At 34.9% G+C, this 22,757-nt stretch overlaps 1 protein-coding gene and 1 non-coding gene across 7 annotated transcripts in view; one reads left to right on the top strand and one right to left on the bottom strand.

Moving 5' to 3' along the window:
- CCDC102B (coiled-coil domain containing 102B) overlaps nt 1-22,757 on the top strand; it is a 138,285-nt gene that overhangs the window by 73,078 nt on the left and 42,450 nt on the right. For 4 of the 6 annotated variants that reach the window (XM_036418902.2, XM_036418904.2, XM_045574468.1 and 1 more), the window contains one exon: nt 21,115-21,285. In XM_036418902.2, coding sequence (XP_036274795.1) covers nt 21,115-21,285 — 171 coding nt within the window. The remainder of the gene's footprint in view (nt 1-21,114; nt 21,286-22,757) is intronic. The other 2 variants (XM_045574467.1, XM_045574466.1) reach the window with 1 other exon arrangement.
- LOC118708578 lies at nt 5,580-5,706 on the bottom strand. The gene has a single exon (XR_004984644.1). It is a non-coding gene; the product is annotated as a small Cajal body-specific RNA 14 (non-coding RNA).

Here is a 22,757-nt window from a genome sequence, read left to right as displayed (position 1 = left end):
CTTAAAAAAAAAGAACCTCCCAGCCAGTGTTGTTCAGTGGTTGAGCATCAACCTATGAATCAGGAGGTCATGGTCGAATTCTCAGTCAGGACACATTCCCCAGTTGAGGGCTTTATCCCTGTCAGGAGGCAGCTGATCAATTATTCTCTCTCATCATTGATGTTTCTATCTCTCCTCTCCCTTCATCTCTCAAATCAATAAAACTACATTTTTTAAATGTATAAAAAGCAATCTATTGTAGCATGGATATAATTAGTTTGAAGCAGAAAACTATATTCTAACTGTAATAACACACATCAAGAATTTTATTTATGATAGTTTCTGAGGACTCTCAATATTCTCAAGTTCTAAGAAAATAGATGTAAATTTGACATAGGCATTAATTGAGGGGAAAAACTAATTCTAGGTCTGAACTAGAAGGAAATAATTTAAAATATTAGGAGCTAGAAGTCAAGTGGCTGTTAATAGGAACATGGACTATGCTTTGTTTTTGGTTTTGGTTTTCTTTGCTCTTTTCCCCATTAAATGTATTTGATGATATTGCAGTGTTCTTTGTGTAAAAGTTTAAATGTCTCTCTTTTGTTTATTCATTCAACCAATATTTATCTAGTGCCCCCTTTTGTTATATACTACTTTAAGATCTAGGAGGTACAATTCAATGGGGGAAAATTACCATATATATATTCACCATTTCAGTTGGCAATTCCAATTTCCTTTTGTCCTTAGAGTCATTCTTTTTTTTCTTTTCTTTTTTTTTTTTTTTTTTTTTTTTTTTTTTTTTTTTTTTTTTTTTATAAAGAGGAAGAGAGAGAGAGAAACATCAATGATGAGAAAGAATCATTTATTGGCTGCCTTTTGGACACCCACACTGGAGATTGAGCCCGCATCCCAGGCATATGTCCTGACTATGAATCAATCGGTGACTTTCTGGTTCATAGGCTGTCGCTCAACCACTGAGCCAAGCCAGCTAGGCCTTGGAGTCATTCTTGACTTCTTGCTTTCTCTTGCATCCCACAAGTAATTTAATACCATATCTTGTTAACTTTACCTTCAAAATGTGTTCAGAATCCAATCACAACTTTCACTGCCAAAAGCATATATATAGATAGATAGTATGCTATATTACATTTATGTTTTAATGCATATACTAACAAAAAAGACTTTTAGATTCAAAAATAGTAATTAAAGATTATATATACTCTTTCCTCTTGAAATATCTGGTTATTAGACTATACTCTCTATTACTTTATAGGAAATATTATCAAATAACTATATTCTATTTTCCAATTTAAAAACAATGTTTCATTTTAGTTTTTTTTTTTTTTAATTTAAACCTTCATCATGCTATTGTGATATGTAGAAAACAGAAGGAAGAAATATTCAAATGTTTGGGTTTGTGGAGTTTTGTTTTTTGCATTTATACCTCACATTTTTCTTAAGTGACTCATGTCAGCTCATTATATACAGATATTAACTAATATAACTCATCCTAGTAAGTAACTGCTATTCCTGAAATTATAGTTGAGAACTAGTAAATATTTCTGCCTACTAAATGTTGTTGCCTTTGGTTATTGTCATTTGAGGGGCTTTATATCTGTTGATTAAACTTTTTTTATTAAAAGGGAAAAAACTGCATCTTATTAGATCTCTCTGTATCTCTATTTTTAAGTGCTATTTACATTTCCTACTATTATCTTTGGGGTACTTTCTAGAAATAGCTTGCCATACATTTAGAGGAGAACAACTTGCTTACATTCTCCTAAACACTGTTCTTGATGATGATATCTGGTGGATCCTGATACATCTAACAGTCAAGTTTTATCTATTACCCAAGGACCTGCTGTCTTTACTCAGTTTCCTTTTGATGGCTAATATAAAGATTATTCTTAGTTTGAATAAGGTGTTTTTACTATAAAATACCATGTAATATGCTAGGAGTTACTGCTAGAGTAAAATTAATTATACAAGTTTAGATTAGGTAATGATCACAAAAAATGGATTTTTTTCTTTACTTTCCTTTTATATTCAAGTGAAAGGTCTCCTCATCCTATTTTTTTTAATGTTTCCTTTTTAACAGATTAAAACTCAGTGAAATTAACTCAACATGGAGACTCTTAATATTCTGTGATTAAGTGGCACTATTAGATACTTCACTCTATTAAGGCACATAAACCCATGAGTAACAATGAATCCTTTGAACATTTGTGTCTGCCAATTCTGATGCATTGTTTTGCTGGCTACACAGTATATCTATTTATATATTGACAACATTATTTTGAACATAACCTGATAAGTTTATTCTCCATTTTTTTTCAAGGCCAAAATTTAAACACTATTTTTCAGCATTCCATCCTTTAGATGTTGTGATCTCTCTGGAGAAGAGAGAAGCAAGCAAAGATATTAGATGACACTAAGTGAGGGATTGAAATACTTAAAAAATATAGTGATATCAGAATTCTTCAAAGGGACAAAATATTTTCTCCTTAAGTATATTGAATCATGCTTTATTGGATTTTTGCTTGGCATATGGAATGTAGTTTTAGGTATTAAGGCTTTATTATAAATATTAGTCTCTAGAAAATGTGTATGTGTTAAATGATTGAATTTTTAAAGTATTGCAGGTAAAGCGAAAACATACTTGTCATACTTGTTTATCTTTTTTTTCCCCCCTCAACAGCCAAAAGTATCCACCATCAATGACTGTTTATGCTTGGGCTATTTATTTATTACATTAATGAATTTTACTGCAGATAGAGAAAATTATCTTATGAAAGCTAACATTATCCCACAGTCTAATACATGTAATGCTTACTAACTCTTTGATTATAAACATAATCAAAGTTTGCTCTAGAAAATTTCAAAAAAGAAGTTTGTGATGTACAATCTAATAAATTCTCCTTAGAAGTGATCACATTTTTTATTACATAAGAATTTTATTTGTTTTTATAAACTTGAAGAAAGCTTAAATGTTTTCATTTAGGCATTTGAAAAACAGCTTTGTAGGTAAGGTGGTTTATAAAGCAGAATATGCTTTGACCTTTACAATGATAAATATATCTATCTGTATGGCACTCTTCAGAAAACTAGAGGGCTGAAACCAAAGTACAGATGTAACTTGATTACATTATATTTTAAATTGGGGAATTGCTTTGCCTTTACAAGTGCTTTACAGACGTTAGAAAGTGCAGGTGAGTAGTTCAAAGGAAGTAAATTCACCCTAGAGGTCAGTATATTTCCCCAAACTGACCCTTATTTTGAGGGATTGAAGATTTATCCAGGTTAGACTAACCATTTAGAAAGCCAACCCTTCTGACCAGAGTATTATAATCATATTATATTTAACAAATAAATTCTGAAACTTAGTGGGAGGAAATAGCTGCTGTATTCTTCTGCAACAAATTCTAGCAGTAGTATTTTCCACTTAGCATTGATTGTATTTACATATGTAATCAATGTATTTTTAATAGAAAAAAATACAATTCAGAGACATAAGAGCTCAGAAATTTAAAACATCATTTTTATTTTTAGTCAGATAATTTAAAAATTATTCAACAAATCATAGCATATTTAGTTTATTAATTAAATTATAACTCATTTATCATAGATAAGACCAACAATTAGAGTATCTGGTGAAAGCTTAATCTAAATTCATTGTTTCCAAACATATTTCTGTATAATGCTCAAGGTTTGAGAAAACAAAATTTAAAAATGTCTGTTAACTCCAACCTAGCCAGTTTTTACTTTTACTGTTTCTCTCTCTCTCTGTCTCTTTCTCTCCCTCTTCCCTTTTTGTTTCTCGTACTGATTCATGAGGTGGCAAAACTCCTTGGTAATTATAGTGCTTGTCTATAATTATAAAGAAAAATCTATTTGATATTTAAGTTAGTTTTAATTTAGATGCTTAGTATTGACTTGTTGACTGCTCAGTAAAAAGCATGACTATTTCTGAGAAATCATGCATTACATATGCAAAAATGTAATATACAATGTATAACATTATAAGGTAAGTGAAAAGTATGAACTGTCCTACTTCTTCAGAATCCAGTATAACAAATATAAAAGTACTTTATACCCAATAGAATGATTCATGGAAGGACAAATTTTATGTCTCTTTTGTGTAATGTGTCTTGATTTTAACTATATTGGACATTAAACATTTGTAAATTTTCTTACTCCCAATGGTGTGTGGGCTACTTAAGGCAAAGATAATGCCATTAATCCAGCCTCTTGTCATAAAACAGACCCCTAAGCTTGCCAGCTCAGTCTGAAAAAGGTTTTCTTACTATTTGTTAAAATAACGACACAGTCATAGTGGAGTGAACTATGCAGGCATGAAATGATCAGTAGACATAAAATTTAAAAGCTAGAAAGTAATTTCAATTTCCAATGGAAATATCTTGATTTTTATGGGGAAAGCTTTTTTTTTGTACCAAATAATATAAAAGTGACTAGTATTTCAATGTTAAGGGTCTGTACTTATTGATATATAAAATTTCTGATAGAATAAAAATCTATATTATCAAGCTGATTTTAATTGTCTATCCTAAATGTTGTATTGGTGGGCAGATATTATCTGTATCTTTGTGCAAATAATTTTGTTGTCACATCTTGAATGCCTAATATGGCATTCTCCCTGGCTCTGGATTGTTTCTATACTGTCTGAGCACATTTTTCCTGCTTACTGTTTGGCTATTCTAAATTACAATTTGGGGGAAAATTTTTTTTTTTTGTAAAACCATGATATGGATTCATTAAAAAACAAAACAAAACAGACAGACATTTTGAATTGTGCACAGCAACGAAAGTTGCCTTTCATCTAACAGAGTACTGAGCACCTGCCATTGATCTATCCATCTGATATTAAACACAGCAAAGAGATCAGGATTAGTATCACATATCGTAGATGGAACTGTGAATACTAGCAAGGTTAGAAAATTGTCTAGAGTCACAAAGTTTATCATGAGCAAAGCAAAAATTGTACAAGCAATCTTCATTTACCTGCCCACATCTGTGATGTAAAACAAATAATTTCTTATGGTCAATTTAAATTCTCCCCAATAACTAGTACTCATGGAAAAGTCAGCCACGTAGTTTATCTCCACTGACTGTTTTGCTGGTCAGCAGAGTATTTTATAGTTTGTTGATTTTCAGTAGAAGATGGATGGAAACTGTTTTTAATGGTGTTGCTTACTGAAGCATGCTGTAACCTTGAGGTACCCCTCACAAAGGTTGTGGAAAATCTCTTGTAGAACACTGGTAAGGCAATTTGTCCTTGCTTATTCCCAGGAGAGCAAAATCCTCTAAGAAATGTGCTTTTAAATGTTGATGTTGTAATTGTGGCTTGTTGCTGCTGATACCACTGTGATTAGTGATCTAGTACATCAGAATAATTGACCTTGCATGCATTTTGAAAGACTTCTCTACAATGATCCCTTTCCCCCTGCCCCAGCTTCTCTAAATACATCATGCATATTCATTTTCCTATTTTATACTTTTCCAATATATTTCTTTGAATTTTTTGTTTAGTGTCTTAGCTGTGTTTAAATATCCTTTGCTGCTAACCCCCCCCCTTTTTTTTACATGTATGGATCCATCACACAGAAAATCTGATAACTATATAGACCCTGTCGGCAGGAACCATGTTTTGATGTGTGTGACTGCCTATGGTTGCACTGTACAGGTGCTGCTAAACCCTTTTAGCTTTTCTATAGCTTTCTTATGTTTCATTTCCAAAATCATAGCAAAAGAAAAGTCAGAATATGTTAAATTGGGACTAAAGCTCTGCCATCTGGACAAAACCATTGGTAATCCCGTTCTTTAGGCTTGCAGTGTGTTTCATGTTCTTATGCCCATGCTCAAGGACCTATGGCGTGGAGTCTTATGTTCTACTTAGCAACCCATATCCATATTCACGACTGTGCATCTACAGCCTTATACTTGATTTACACACACACACACACACACACACACACACACACAAACATAAACTGATCTTACATGTTCATTTTAATATAAATCAAAATAACTTCCTGTTATCTATAAATTACAGATTGTAACTAAGTTCTTTAGGAGAATTTATCCAATATCCAATATTGATAAAAATCAGATATTTCTGATTGCTTGAAGCATGGCAAAGTTACAATTTGGGTGTCCTGGTTCTGATTTGATGAGCTGTTGTTTAGCTAAACCTAGGAGTGCTAAAAGTAAAATAGTTGTTAAATTATATTTCAACATGGTTTCTCAAGATGAATTGAACTGTGAGAATAAAGATTTCCATTTCAGATTTTACTGCATAATCATACACCATTTTAATGAAAATTGTGATATTCTGAGATTAGAATTATGATTCAGTAATTGTGTTTCTGTATATTATTACAATAATAACTCCCAATGGAAGCTGCATGGACCCGTGATGGTCTTACAATGTACAAGATACAGTATTTTTATGGAAATGGAGAATCCTATATAATGGTAATATGTAAATTGTATATAATGGTAATATGTAAATCCTATATAATGGTAATATGTAAATCCTATAAAATGGTAATATGTAAATTGACCCTAATGGCAGAATGACTGGGATGACTGGTCGCTGTGATGCACACAGACCACTAAGGGGCCAGATGCTCACTGCAGGAGCTGCCCCCTGGTGGTTAGTGTGCTCCACAGGGGGAGTACCATTCAGTCAGAAGCCCGTTCATGGCTGGCCAGCACAGTGGCAGTGGTAGGAGCCTCTCCTGCCTCCACAGCAGTGCTAAGGATGTCCAGCTGATGGCACAAAGTGCACAAATTTTTGTGCACCGGGCCTCTAATGGATATATAATGGACATATCAGGACAACATTGCAGTCTGATGTAACCATAGTATAAAAATGCCTTAACATTAATTTTCTAATAAATTTGAGACAAGTAGTGAGTGTGGGTGTGATATTTTTTGGTGGAGTAAAGCATTTATTTCTCCATGAACTTGGGGCAATCTCTTTTTCCATTGCCGAAGAGAAAGAGGAGCCTGAATGGTTTTTAAAACAGTTGTCTGATCTAGTTAATTACCTACCAATTCATAGATAGAATAATTAAAGTAAGTAAAAAAGTCTAAAGTTATAGCTTTTGACTAGAATCCAAAGTTAATTATTTGCAGTATCCCCAGTAACTTGTTTATAGGTCCCCAAATAGAAAGGTTTCCCAAACATTTTAACAATCTTAGGGAGCTTCTAGTTAACCCATAATTTTAAAAGTAAGGAAATGGAGGGAAAGAGATGATCATGTGTCTTTATTTTGTGGTGGACCTAGTAATTTTCTTCTATGTTTATTTCATAGTTACCTATTTCTCATCTAAAATTTAAGAAATTACATGTGACATATTTGCTGAAGTGGCTTTCTCTAAGTAATAGATAAATTCAATTTTTTCAGCCTTTCCTATGCAAGTCTACTTTGGAGTAGAAATTCTAAAAAATAATTTTATTTATGGTGGTATGAACCAAAATGCACATTAAAAAGTGTTTACCAGAAGTTAACATTTATTGTTGATGAATAAACCCAGAGGAAGCATTTCCACTGAAGTAAATTTATTTAGGTTGCCCATAAATTTAATAAAATGTTATATAGTTATTCATCTGAATTTTAGGTGGTATGAGGCTGATCTTGTGCAATTATTGACTGGGGAATGATTACAGCTGTATTTTTTAAGTAATGGAAAAATTATTCTGGAGAATAACTCCAAAATAATGAAACAAATTCCAATGATATTGATTTTATAGCAATTTCAAGAAATATCTCCACAGGAAGGAAGGAGATTGCCTTCCAGTTTAACAGAATTGCATTTATCATTGCCTTGCTCTTGCATCTGTCCATGCATTTGTGCTTTTGGTGAAAATAGGCAGTTTCCACACTGGAAGGAATTTTTTATTGCCATTATATTAGACTGTGTAAGGCACTTAGTGAGTAGCACTTTGGCTCATGCAGACTGAAATAACCACAATTCATTTCACTTGTTTAAAAATGATGTTACATAAGGCGTAGGTATTAATAGTAACTTAGAGATCATGATACGTACAATCTCTTTCTGTAGTATGTGTGTGTCAAGTATTTTTTCACTGTGGAGTATCCTATATAATAAAGAGCTAATATGCAAATGGTCATCATGCCCTCATGCTGTCACATCATCATGGCTCATACACTCAACACTGTGCGGAGAGGAATGAAGACCAGCCAGGCTATGGCCTAGAAGAGGGATAAGCTGCCTGCCCCATGGTCCCAAGCACCAACAGCTGGGGCTGCAGCCTGAGAGAGGAACAAGTTGCCTGCCCTACGGTCCCAAGTGCCAATGGTTGTGACTGCACCTGTGGCCTGGGAGAGGAGCAAGCTGTGGTCCTGGGCACCGGCATCTGCAGCTGTAGCCCAGGTAAAGCCGTCCACCCACAGTTTCCTGCAGCTGTAGCCAGACTGGACGAAGCTGGCACGGGTCCTGGGTGTCTACGGCCAGCCAGAGAGAAGGAAGCCCAGGTCCTGGGTGCCTGCAACCAGCTGGAGGAGGAAATCCTGGGTCCTCAGGGCATGGCAGAGGCAGTTAGGGGTGATCGGGCAGCAGGGGAGCAGTTGGGGTAGTCAGGCAAACTAGTAGAGGTGGTTAGGGGCAATCAGCAGGCAGGCGAGCAGTTAGGAGCAAGCTGTCCTGGATTGTGAGGCAGTTGGTTCAGACCTTTCATTAACATCAGATAGGAATGCAAAGAAGCTCAGCCATTCCTAGATTTTAGCTTTGAATGAGGGGTGTCGGATTGGAGAGGGTGCAGGCTGGGCTGAGGGACCTCCCCCCATGCATGAATTTTATGCACCAGGCCTCTAGTAGTCTATAAGCATCTAGAAACCACATAGTTAATGTGAAAAGTAAGGTGTCTCCCTTTTGTTTGGGCTTAAATATTTTTTCATCAAAAACTAAGTCAGTGAGGCTACTGCATTATTTTAAGAAATTATGGCCAGTATTCCATTAAAATTATGGAATAAATATGTTTCCTCAAAGCTCAGTATACACATTATAAACATTGAGTCTATTGACAGTATATCTGAATTGATAAAATATTTTAAGAGGCTGTATATTTAAGATATGCTGTATAAACTGAACATAAAGCCATGTTAATCATTTCTTCCTCTTTGGTCAGGCTGTTTGTCACTTCCTCTCATGCCCATCTGGGATTCCTATGACCTGTATTCTCTTTTCCTACTTGGCACTATTTAATTCTTGAAAATCCATACTCTGTCTTATTCCATTCCCCTAAAAGTACTATTTCACAATTCACTAATGAGTACGTATGTGTCATAGACAACCTATCCTTTTCAGTTTTTATACTTCTCTATATTTATGAATCTTTTGCAATTACCAACCCTCTCTGAAATACTGACATCCATGGACAAGTTTTGTCCTTCATTCAAAGCTAAAATCTAGGAAGGGCTGAGCTTATTTGCATTCCTATCTGATGTTAATGAAAGGTCTGTGATGTCAGTGGTTAGGAAATCCAGCCCATCTGTAAGGAGTTTCAGTCTCACCTTGGTCAAAGCTCAGAACCTCTGTACTTTGGCTTCAGGCTGGGGAGTCTGCATTGGGAATGACAGTGTCCGCTTCTTCACTTTCCCACCTTGCACTCAACTCCTTCTTCCCACTCTCTAGGCTGCCTCTTACTTCTCCAGGGCTGGAGTAGATGGCTGGAAGGGGAAAGAGATGAATAGTTTGAAACACTGGTATTGTGCTGACCATGGGTGCTCCTGGTCATTGGATGGTCAGGTGCCATTTGTCTGCCTCTAACCTGTCCTCCCTGAGTTCTTCCCCAGCCCTTCCATAGAGGGCTCCTCTCTTGGTATTGTCTCTCCTCCCTACCCCCAATCAAATGGGTCCTTTAGGATGGGATATTTTATTAATGGAGAAGTTCAGCTCCTTTCTGCAGTGCCCACTTACAACTCAGTCATCCCAGTTATCCTGCTTATTCCACACTCACAGAAAGCCCGTCCTTATCAGTAAATCATCTCCCTGCTCTGTGGCAACAGGATGCTTCTACTTGTGCTGGTGTGAGTGATGCATCAATCTGTCTCTCCACTTCCAGGTGACATGTGTGATGGGTGTTCTATGAAGCTCCCTTGACTTAGCTCCATGTGGATCAAGTAACTTCCTTTGTTTCCCAGGAAAGAGGAAAACTCTCAAAGGGCTCAAATCTCGGGCCTGTCCAGAGTCTCCTTGTCAAGGTGTGATTCCCCTGTCACACACCCTCCAGGTGGGATCACATTGAATTGCGGGACCAGATTTCTCTGCCTCCCACCCTTTCATTTTTCTTCTGGTCAACATTTTATCTGTTTGTCTTATGATGAGAGAGCCTAAAGACCCTTTGTTCTCAGTGGTGATGCCTTAAGTAAAACTGGACAAAAAGAAAACCCTATTTCCTATATGTGTTATTACCATGTGTTTTGTGATGTATACATACATAGTTAGAATCATTTTGTACATCAAATTATGCAGTGTGCTTTTTCTTCCATATTATATGAGCCTCCTTATTTTGTGTCATAAAAAATTATTCCCATATAATTTAAAGGCTTATAAGATTGTACTGTAAGAACTAATTATAATTTATTTAATAAGTGCCACCTTATAAGATTATTTTCAATATTTATTGTTATTAGAAGTAATATAGAATGAATAATTTTGAATATAAATATACATTCATATATATCTTGGTATTTTCCTGGAATAATTATTTTTTTGTTGGGAAATGCAGAATAGATTTCAAGAACTGCTGAGATATTTGGGTAAATTATCATCTCCCTCAAACAGGCATGAAAATTTAATTTTTCCCTAAGCAGTGTATGTGAGCATCATTTTTACCATTTCTTTATCAATACTGTTATGATTTTTATAGTTTTTGAATAGCTATATTCCCTCTTCTGTGAGGTTTCTTTCTTTGTATATCTTCATCTTAACATGTGGATTTTCTGTTAATTTTTGTGAACCCTTACTATGGTTTCATTTCTCTTTGCCTTTCTGACCACTTCCTTATTCTCTTCTTTATTGGGCGTTCTGCTCTTTCTCTTATGTAAATGGAAGTAGGAACAGTTAGGATATTGGGTCTGGATACTCAATAAACAAGTCTATTCATTTCTTTTTAATTATTTATTTGTTTGGATTGTGAGCAAAAGCAATAGCCTTATCTATCCCGAGAGTTTGCTCTATGCAAAACCACTTTCACACAGAAGAGCTACATGAAGGACTTGGAAAGATCTAATTTATCAAATGAAATTAAGCAATTTCAACCAAAAAGCATTTTCTCTGAATATTTGTAGCTTTGTACAATTACAGGGCCCTGAATGTGGGTAGAAGGAAGGTTGGAAACTTTTGTTATAAAGCATTTCTTAGCTAAGTGCACATGGCTCTAAGGAAAACTGTGTAGGAGTAATGCATCCCCCACTGAGAATGAGTCAGCCATCACTTTCTGGTCCCCAGGGGGCCAGTGAAATAGAAAAGAACTTATGATTCCATCTACAATTTTGGTGACTAACCATTAAATGTTTAACTTTATATTTGTATGTTCTCTGGAGACACAGAATATTGTACGAATACTAAATTATATTTGTAACTTATACTTATGGTTTAGCTGTAGGGTTAATAGCCATGTTTGCAATTCTTTAGAAATCTTTAGGTATCACACAGAGTCAGGATATGTATTATAATAGATGAAATGTATTGATCATTGTGGTAGAATTTTATTATTCATAGATTTAATTGGTGATTTATGTCTGCTATGAAAAGAAAATGAGTCTAAAGAAAAATCTTATTTAGCCTATGCCTTAAGGATTAATTTATTTTTTATTTTTTTAAAATATATTTTATTGATTTTTTAAAGAGAGGGAGAGGGATAGAAAGTCAGAAACATCGATGAGAGGGGAACATCGATCAGCTGCCTTCTGCACACCCCCACTGGGGATGTGCCTGCAACCAATGTATTGTACATGCCCTTGACCGTAATTGAACCCAGGACCCTTTAGTCCACAGGCCGATGCTCTATCCACTGAGCCAAACCAGTTTCGGCAAGGATTAATTTGTGCATGGGATACATGAGATACTCTCAGTATGTACATATATAAACACATATACAAATAGGATGCAAAAATAAATATAATCTTACTGCTTAGTGTCATGTATTTTTTTCAATGTTTCGGGTACATTTGAACACTGATCTAAAGACCTTAATTCTGCCAGTTAAGATCTTGATCTTGTTGTTTTTTTCTTTTAACCTTCCCCTTGGTTTGGTTTTCTGACTAAATAGAAATAACCAGTCATCTACACGATTCATAATTTTTTTTAGGAAAGGAATTTGGACCTCTTGTTTGTCTCCCATTATACAGAATAGAGCCCCAAAATACTTCCATTATGCTCATTTTTTGTTCATATGATCAATGAATTATTATCAGCCATTATCCTTATGCCTTTTCTAGTAAGAAAGGTGTTGACAGTGAGGTCAGAGTCACCTTTTAGCTTAACCCAGAAGCCCTGCTTCTTCCATTCCCTTTCACTTAGGCCTGGGAACTGCTGCTTTGATGGACTTTGCCAAACTGCCCTCCTGAATCATGCCAATTTCTGTTCCCACCATGGACACTCACTCTGCTTGTTACTTTAAATGTAACTGTCTAGCTCTAGTCTAGATAGTTGGGTAGGCTCTGAAATACTTTATAAAGGAGCAAGATTATCTACTCCAAGGTTTGGTAAAACCTACCTCAAATGTCTTCTGAGCCTTCTTTGTTCAACTTTTAAATGAACATTTGTTTATTCCAGTTTTTCTCATTTTAGCTTTTGATACAGTATATTTTTCTAATTCTTTTGTCTTAGTGAATGTTGGTATACTGTGCTCCATAGTGTTCTCAAGTCATTTACAAATATCTACTCGACCTGTCCCCATTCCTGATATTACTTTTTCCTCCTGTCATTTTTCAACTCAATCTTGTTTTACCTGCCTTTGTTGTTTTTTAAAGGAACATTTTTATCTTTATTCTTTGTTTATTCTTCATTATCTTCATGCTTCCAGTCTTTTAAAATCTACTGTTTCACTGTTCCAAGTTTCATGATGCGCAATTTACCTCATTTATTTTCAGTCTTCCTTATGTATACTAAATATATCTAATACTATAATTTGGCCTCTGAGCAATGATCTATTGATAGCTAGATCTTTCACAGTGTATATGTGGAACTTTTATTTGTAATTTTCATTGTGATTTTCTAATTCACATTCATTTTTGAGAATTTTTAAAACTGTTTGAAAAATTGATTTCTACTTTGATTGCCTGTGACTGCAAAAATGTCACCAATAATTCAAAGATATTTGTTGAGAGGAAATTTTGTTGGAATATGTTGAAATTTTCTTTGTGAGTATATGCAGTATATTAACAATTTTGTATATATTCAATTATCTATAATATGCTTAAAAAAGAATGTGTACCTTTTTTATTGGTTCTTTTCTGAGGACTATATGGCCACACCTTCAACCCCACACATATTTTATATTAGATTAAACTTTACAATTTAGCTATTCAAATCGTGTGTGTGTGTGTGTGTGTGTGTGTGTGTATGTATGCACACACATATATATTCTAGATATAGTGTATATATAACCATACTCTTAAGATATGGCCAGAGGAATGAAAGGGATGGTTAGAGTTTAGGGCTGCTCATTGTGAGCTTGTAAAAATATTATTCTAGTGTGTATATCAAATAGACATTTTGATATGCAAGTCTAGACTGGAGTGCTTGTCTTTTAACACTTTATCATAGTTACATATTCCCACAGTTCTTTGCTGTATTCTGTGTATTCTAATTCTGACCTCTTGTTTAGTTTCCTCCTCCGTAGTATCTAAAATTTTAATTAATCCATTGACTTTTTCATTTCTAGCCATTTATTTGGCTTTTCAAAAAGTTCTACTTGGTTCTTCAAATATTCTCTTCTCACAGTTTACATTATTTTTATTATAATTTATATTCCTTTAATCTTTTAATGATATTTGATAACTTTATATCATTTTCAGATTGCTGTGGTTCAAATTCTTGAGGTGCTAATTTCCCTATGGTGTTTATTTACTCTTCACATTGAATCATTACTTCTTAGATTTGAAACTTTCTTTTTGAGTTACTTTTTTCCTCAGATTGATTTTTCTCTGGGCCCATGCACCCTGGGCTCTTGAATCATTTTGAATTTGCTTGTTTCATGTATTACAAAGCTTTCACTTGGTGATTACTTTAGTGCCTCTATATCAATGCTTGCTCAAGTCTTTTTGACTTTTGACCTTTTTTATGAGAGTAATTTGTTTATACTCTGTTGTGTAGAAGTAGCTTGCTTTTTGACTTGGGCTTAATATCATATCTCCTGACCTAACATGAACATTAAAACATAATCCCTAAATGTTAGGGCTGATTTCTTTGTCCTATTCCTTATTTTCTCAGGTTGTAATGACATTTCTGTATGTAACAAAAAGGATGTTGGTTAAGTTTCCTAAATCATTGAAATTGATATATCTTTTTACATTTAAAATGTCCATTAGGCATCAAATGTAGATATCAAATAGACAGTTATATAAGTCTATACCTCAGTAGTCAATTATATATATATATATGTGTGTGTGTGTGTGTGTTTGTGTGTGTGTATTTTATTAATTTTATATACATATCGATTACATATATATTCCTCACTAAATAGAGAGCATTGTTGAGATTTTAGAGTGTAACTTAGACATGGTAGGTGAGCATTATGTTTGGCTGTCTGAAAACCATTAGCAACCTGATAAGAACAGTTTTTCTAGAATCGTGTGAATATGTAATAGAGTCAAAAAGTAATTGTGCATGGAGAAGTAGGTAAAACAACTATAGAAAATTCTTTTAGAAAGTTTTACTGTGAAGGAGAATAGATATTTGGGCTATATCTTGAATTGAGCATAGAATCAAAAGAGGTTTTTGTTTGAGGGTTTTTTGATGTAGAGTTCTTGGTAAGTTTTATGATAGTGACTTTCTGAGTCTTCTCAAATCTTTCATGGTTGCTTTATGCTACCTTCCAATGTGCTCCTATCACAATATTCTTATACTCACTAAACTGTTTTTCATTTATTTGTTCAGTTGCTTGCATCTAAAACTTCATCTCTGAGGGTAGGAACTGTGACTGTTTGTTTCACATCACCAGCATCTTTTGATGCATATTAGAGTGCGTTTTATAAAACCACTTTAGTAAACTTGTTTAAGATTGGAGACAAAGAGTATGTATTGTTTCCCTATTGATATGGTATATGTCCTTTGGAGGTTGTAACAAGTCATACATGGAATGAACTATTTAATCAATACAGAACTGCTTACTATATATGGTCCTTTTTTAGTTCTGCCAATCATTGGCTGTGTGCAGGCATTAATTAGAGCATGGTGAGGATAGTTTATTCTTGCAGTAATCTCTCTATATAAAAGCTTAGCAACTGAAACGGTGGATTGACCAGAATGACTGGTGGCTATGACATGTACTCCAGCAGCCGATCAGCCTGATCCAGGCCCTGATTTTGCCCCACTTCACCACTCCCCCACAGCTGGCCTGACCCCCAATTGGCCCCCAACACCCCAATCAGGGTTGTGGCCAGCCAACCAACCACCCACAGCCTCTCTCCCTAGCCATCCTCGCCCCCAATTGGCCTGAAAAACTCTGATTGGGAGCATGGCCAACTGGCCAACTGCCCCTGGCCCCTTCCCTTCACCAGCCTGGCCTGATGGGCCCTCATCAGGGTGGGCTGGCTGGACCCCCACCTGTGCATGAATTCATGCACGAGGTCTCTAGTAAGAGTAATAATTAGCTATATATAAAATAAGTATTTATATTTGTTATATACATATATACTAATATATACATATATACACATGTACTGATATGTAGTTGACTGCGCACTACAAGCTTTTGAAATAGGCTCTATTATTTATTACATTTATTACAATAGAAAAAAATCTTTACTAACATGGATGTCAAGATTTCTCCTGGGTAAAATGATGAAATGTGCATTGTGAGATTAGAGCTGTATTTATTGTAACACCTAAAACAAAAATTAGAAGTCAATCTCTTTATACCAGAATTTTAAGACCTTTACCCAGTCTGCCCATAACATCATTGCCCCACCTCAATACCTTTTTTCTCAATACCTAATGCTTTATTTTATTACTTCTTCAAAAGCACTCCCACATGCCTATACCTTTATCCTTCTGACATGTCAACTTCATATCATCTTGTGTTTAGTGTTATCTTCTTTTCACTTTCTAATGAAAACCTGTCCATAAAAAAGTATAAGAAAGTAATATTCTCCGCCACTTCTGTCTCAACATATTTTCCCCCAAAGATATTATTTTAGATCTATCAGATTAACTTCAGAATATGACAAAAATAAATAGCAGTTGATATATAACAATAAATGAATATTATTATGCTCTCATAATTTATAAATTCTAAATTTAATAATTTATGATGATTGAAAGAAAAGTGTGCACAAAGGACATATTTTACATAATTTGATTGTTCTTTTTCTTATTTAAAAAACTCATTTGGTTTCTACCCCCAAAATATATTTAAAATGATATTTATATTTTGAACACTGGAAAATAATAATTACTTCAGAAAATTGTGGTCATTCATGGATTTCAAAATGCCTGTTTAGGTAATTTTATAATTAATAAAACTGAGAATTGATAGGAGAATAAAAATTTAAGAAGAATTTAAGTTAAAGTCCTAAAAACAATCAATATTTTAGAAAATATAATTAAATTATATATTAGCAATTAGCAAATTATAAAGGTAACCATCCTTTAAATTGAAGTCATATCTTTTCTGTTAGTAGAAGTATTGACTATCTCTAAAGTCTGTATAGTATTTCATTATTTTTTTTTCAAAATTCTATAATTAGACCTCCAATTTCCTATTGGCCTGACAACTAATTAGGTTAATTTACACACTTTCACATGATTCTAAATTGCTTCTACTTTGTGTGTGGTTCTGTGTTTATATGTGTACACAATATTAATTGACTAGTAAGAAAAAAGAATCTTAAATAAATGTACATGTAGATAGAAATCATCAGATCATATGAAAGGCAATTTCAAAATAATACTGTGAATCATTGTTTATATTTGCGCAATTAAGAAAGCATCGCAAAAGGAATCATATTTAAACTAGTACCTGAATTATAATTAGAAAAAAAAGTGAATTTATAGAAATAACATATAATTCTCTATGTGCCATTTAGTTTTTCTTCAGATAGATGCATATAACCTTGATTTATTTTAACAGCCTCTCATGTCATTTTTAGTTACAAGAAAATGGTGTTTTAGTCTGTCAGCTTGCCAAAATCAAAATCATTTAAGCTTCAGTACTTGATGTATCAGCTACAAAATTAATTCTAGATGGAAAGCGATATCCTTACATACAAGAGCACAAACTAATGCATGAATTCATAAGCCACATATGAAATTGAAAGCCTGCCGCCAATCCTTTACATCACTAGGGAGTCAATCTATTTGAGAAACGAATGTTATCCTATCAAAAATATCTGTATTCAAACACATTGCATATGATTATTGTTATATAAAGCTCCACTATTGAGACCCACGTACACTTATAAAGATTTGTGAAGTATATTTACTGTCCAGCTGTATAGCTTTAGATCTTCAGATTTACAAAGACTTACACACTGACAAATAATTTGAAGGACTGTATGTTTTTTACATATGCTTAACTTTCATTCAGATTTTTCTCTACTAAAAGCCCAAACATTTCACATCATTGTTTATTGTTTTCTAATATTAAAATATATTGAAATAAGCTTGCTACAGAAACTACTCACCACTGGAATGTATTGCTGAAGACAATGATGATTTAAGGGTTAAATTTAATAGGTATATTTTATTCTTTTTATTTCCCTAAACATTCCATACTGTCAACATTTCCTCTTGGATTTTCTATCTTCCATTTTCTTGAACTTCTTGTTATATTTCATTCCAATACTCCTGACTTTTTTTTTGTCTCTGGAACAGCCCTCCCTTTATCTTACTTATATTAATAAGATAAAGTTGATAGTATTACAGATGTTTCCCACTTCTCTCCCTTTATCCCCCTTCTCCCAGGCTCTATCCACCCCCAAGTTTCCATCACCCTATTGTTCGTGTCCATGGGCTATGCATATAAGTTATTTGGTTTATCTCTTCTCTGGATTCTTTTTTCTATTTTTATTCCTTTAAGGTTGGTTAATCTTGGGATTGTGACTTCAATTCTTTTTTATTTCTCAGTGGAATTGTACCCACTTTCACTCTGCGAATTACAAACTCCACTTCTAAACTTAATCCTTATATTAGGTCTAGTAATAAGTAATGTCGTTTTCTAATATATATCTTTCTTACCCTCACCGCCCTCCCTGCTCCCAACCCCCAGTACAGACTAGCATATTGAGCTCCTTACTGGGCATGTCCCTGGTGTCCCAGGAATATAATCTCAACTTTTCCAAAATTGAGATGTGTCTCCTCTCTTCCAATCTGCTCTTCTTTCTGTATGTCCTCATTTGGTGAAGGGCACCACCACCCCATCAGAGCTGAAGCAGAAAGAAAGGAATTATTCTTAACTACAATGTTTTTCTCATCCTAGGAATGAGAAAATTCTGCGGGTTTTTATCCTCTTAGAAGTTTGACTAACTCTCTCTCTTCATCACTACTGCTGGTTACTTAGATCCTTGTCTTTGACCTGACTCATTGCAATAGCCTTCTAACTGGTCTATTTTCATTTCACTGTTGACCCAGCAGTCAATCTCTATGCTTAGTCTTATTTAAAATTGAGATATAATTGACATATAACATTATGTTAGTTTCAAGTATAGAACATAATGATTCAGTATTTATATATTTCAAGATGATCACAATAATTCTAGTTAACATCCATCACCATATGGTTAAATTTTTATTTTCTTGTGATGAAACATTTTAAGATCTATTGTTTTGGCAATTCTCAATATACAGTAGAGATTTATTAAATGTAGTCGTCATGCTGTACTATATATCCTCAGGACTTATTTTATAACTGAAAATAACCATGTTCACCCATTTTACTTCTATTTCCCCCATTACAACCACCAATCTGTTCTTTGTATTTATGAAGTTTTTTTTTTTTTTTAGATTCTACATATGAGATCAGACAGTATTCATCTGTCTTTGTCACTTAATCTTAGCACAAAGCTATCAAAATCCACCCATGCTGTTGCAAATCAGAGGATTTCCTTTTTTATGGCTAAATAATATTCCATTATATGCACCAAATTTTCTTTATTCACCATTCATTAATGAAGACTCGGGTTATTTCCATGTCTTAGTTATTGTAAATAATGCTATAGTGACTTGGGGTGCAGAATATATTTTTGAGATAGTGTTTTCATTTCCTTATGATACATTTCCAGAAGTGGGATTGCTGGGTCATATGTGTAGGTAGTTATATTTTTAATTTTTTGAGGAACCTCCACACTGTCTCCACAGTGGCTGCACCAATTACATTTCCAACTCCACACCCTTGATGCTTATAATTTCTGGTCTTTTCCATAACAGTCATTCTAACAGTTGTGAGGTGATATTTTCTTGTGGTTTGATTTGCTTTTTTCATGAAATTAAAGAAATAACCTTGGCTTTTCTTTAAGATTTATAATGCTACTAGAGGCCCTGTGCATGAAATTTGTGCATGGGGCGGGGAAAGGGGGGAGTCCCACAGCCTGGCCTGTGCACTCTCACAGTGTGGATGCCCTGCAATCAATTGCCCCAAAGAGTTAGGCCCTGCCCACCCATCTAGGCCTCCTTGATGGATTGCACCAAAGAGATAGGCTGGAGCCAGGGGTCCCACCTCCACACTGCACGAAGCTGCAGACCCCAGGCCTCGCCACACGGAGCTGCGGGACCCCCAGTCCTCACTGTGTGGAGCCGCAGGCCCGTCTCTGTGCCTCGCACCCAAAATCAACCCTCACCCACCTACTTGCACATGAAGCCCTGCCCACCTGTGCATGCCCGCTGTGCATACAGCCTCTTGGTGATTGCTAGTTGCAGTGTGAGGGCATCATGGCGTGAGGGTGTGATGACTACATAGGCTTTTATTAATAGGATGAGGAACTAGAGGTTATTTTTTATAGTTTTAATATAGATATTTTCTACAATTGTACAGTTAATTTGCAAAGAAAATTCTAAAAAATGAGAGGCAATATTAGTAATGTGAGGGCAATTAATGTAACCTTGTTGATTAATATGTGGTGGGGTGTTGATTATAACAAGATAGATTGAAAATTCAATAACTTCCTGACAAATTCACTGGTTTTCACAGGACAACCTTTTGCTTAGGTCTCTGAGAAGCACTCAGGTCATTACAGAGTGGTGCCTGGAATACAGTGATAACAGCAGCACAAATCCTACTTCTTAGGGAACTAATTAAAAGCAGATAGTCTGCTAATTTTTAATACATATGCTGACTTAGTAGATGAACAACTCTTCTTGCATTTATTTTTATTATATTTTAGTCTGCCCTTATATCAATAGATAATGTGATTTCTTCCTTTAGAAATCATACATAAAAACCTAAATTTGCATAACCTGGGAAACTGGTCATTGACTCAAGAACATGAAGAGCTGCATTCTCACGCAACCAGTGTGGCTCAATGGTTGATCATGGACACCTTGCACCAAGAGATGCACATGTCTGGGTTGTAGGATCCATTCCCAGTAGGGGGTGTGCAGGAAGCAGTTGATCAGTTCTCATCCATGTTTCTATCTCTCTCTCCCTCTCCCTTCCTCTTTCTCTAAAAATCAATAAGAAAATATTAAAATAGTTTTAAAAACAAGCTGCATTCTCTTTGCCACTTCAGCCACTGGCAAATACATTTTCTGATATGGTTATGCTAATCAGCAGATCTAATTGCAGAAATATACAGTTACTGATGAAAAGATGCATCATCTGAATTCTTCCTGAAATACTTTTCTCCTTTGTCCAAAGAAGTTACTATTCTTCTGACTTTATGGGAGTGAATTACAAACGATAGGATCCCTGCTTTCTTTTGATAGGAACTGTTGGACCTTCAACACGCCTACGGTAGACTCAGCTGCCAACATCAGGCGAAAACAGCAGAGCTGACTCTTGCCAACCACCGAGCTGATCAGAGTGCAGCCAAGGTAAAAAAACTGCGATATGGAGTGGAAGAACTAAAACAGAGACTCAACCAAAAAGAAGATAAGGTACCTTCTATATCAACATATACTAGATAGCAGCAAAGTAGCTCTTCGTAGTACATAGAAAGCATTTCCTCCTCTACTAACAGAGGGCTTTAATTGGGATAAATTTTTTTACATTTTAAACACCAAAATAAATTTTAAAATATAACTGCAAGGAAAAATATTATCTAGCTCATCTTTGTGTTGCTAAAAGTGTATTTTTATGCATGCACTAGAGCTTTTCTCAAAGGTTTATAAATAGCCCAAGTAAAAACAGTGAGTCACTGTGGTAGGAATTGTTCAAGTTTACTGTGCACACACCAAAAAGTTGGCAAACTGGGAGCATCAAACCCAAAATAGGGATGTATTGTTATCAAGCTGTTGATAGAGCCTGGAACAGGGTCTATTTGTTCTTCAATGATTGGTTACAGTGTGGGAATTTTCAGTGGTTACGTCCTATTTGACCTTGGGAAAGAGTTCAAGTTCTGCCTAGGATTTCAAGAGGTATAAGCAAGAAATGACCAAGGTTAAGTTTGTTTAGAAAAAAAAGAAAAGAAAAAAAAAGGCTAAATTACACTGTGTCTGTATGACTACACTGGTTCCGTCTGCTCAGAGAACCAAAATGGTTGGTCTTCAATTGGTTTTGATTTCAACAATTCAAATATGCTCCAGCATGGGTGCATGTGCACGTGTGTGTGTGTGTGTGTGTGTGTGTGTGTGTGTGTGTGTGTGTATGTTTATATATGGGCACAGTATCCCTGAGGCTTGGTGTTTTAAGTTTTTTCAGTCTATATTTTAGAGAAATGTTATAGTTGTAATGATTATATGTTATGTCTCATATTAGGCTATATATTCTCTCCAGTGTTCTCTGGTGTTTAAAAGAATGAAGCCATCTTGTATTGTTGTGTAAGGTCAACACATTAATGGTTTATGGATTTAAGAGGCCTCAGTGTGATGTCCTTAAAGCACATCTGTGACAGATAGGGGATTTCAGTTGCAATTACAAACAGCAAAGAAATATTTGTTTTGAACAAAACACAGTCCCATCTGTCAGTGTGATTGTGAGACTGTCACCATGTGGCAGCAGTTACTTCAGGTGGTGTTCTTGTCCCTGCACCTGCTCCTGAGGTGAAACAAACAAAGCCATTAGTTCCCTGGTTAGAGAGACTATTTCAAGACAATGCCAAACAGTTGGAACTTTAAAAAATTAAACTGAATTATTATTCCAAGGAGTAATTAAATAACATAACACATTCTACATTTGGAGGGTTAATTTTCAGCCAAAAGTATGCCAGTCAAGCAAACTACATTTTCTTCCCTAATAACATTATATGAAAGCAGAATGATTTACCCAGTGAGGTTCCTACATTGTTCCTTGCTCTTCCTGGCCCCTACTTTTGGGTGGGCATTTGATCCTTACTGTGGTTCTTTTCATGAAGATGTATATGTACTTTTAAATTGTATGCATGTACACTGGGTGGGACTGTAGACCAGTA

Source organism: Pipistrellus kuhlii, unplaced genomic scaffold, assembly GCF_014108245.1.
Source record: "Pipistrellus kuhlii isolate mPipKuh1 unplaced genomic scaffold, mPipKuh1.p scaffold_m20_p_6, whole genome shotgun sequence".
NCBI lineage: Eukaryota > Metazoa > Chordata > Mammalia > Chiroptera > Vespertilionidae > Pipistrellus > Pipistrellus kuhlii.
Note: the sequence above shows the minus strand (reverse complement) of the source record. Positions and strands in the feature narration are given on the sequence as shown.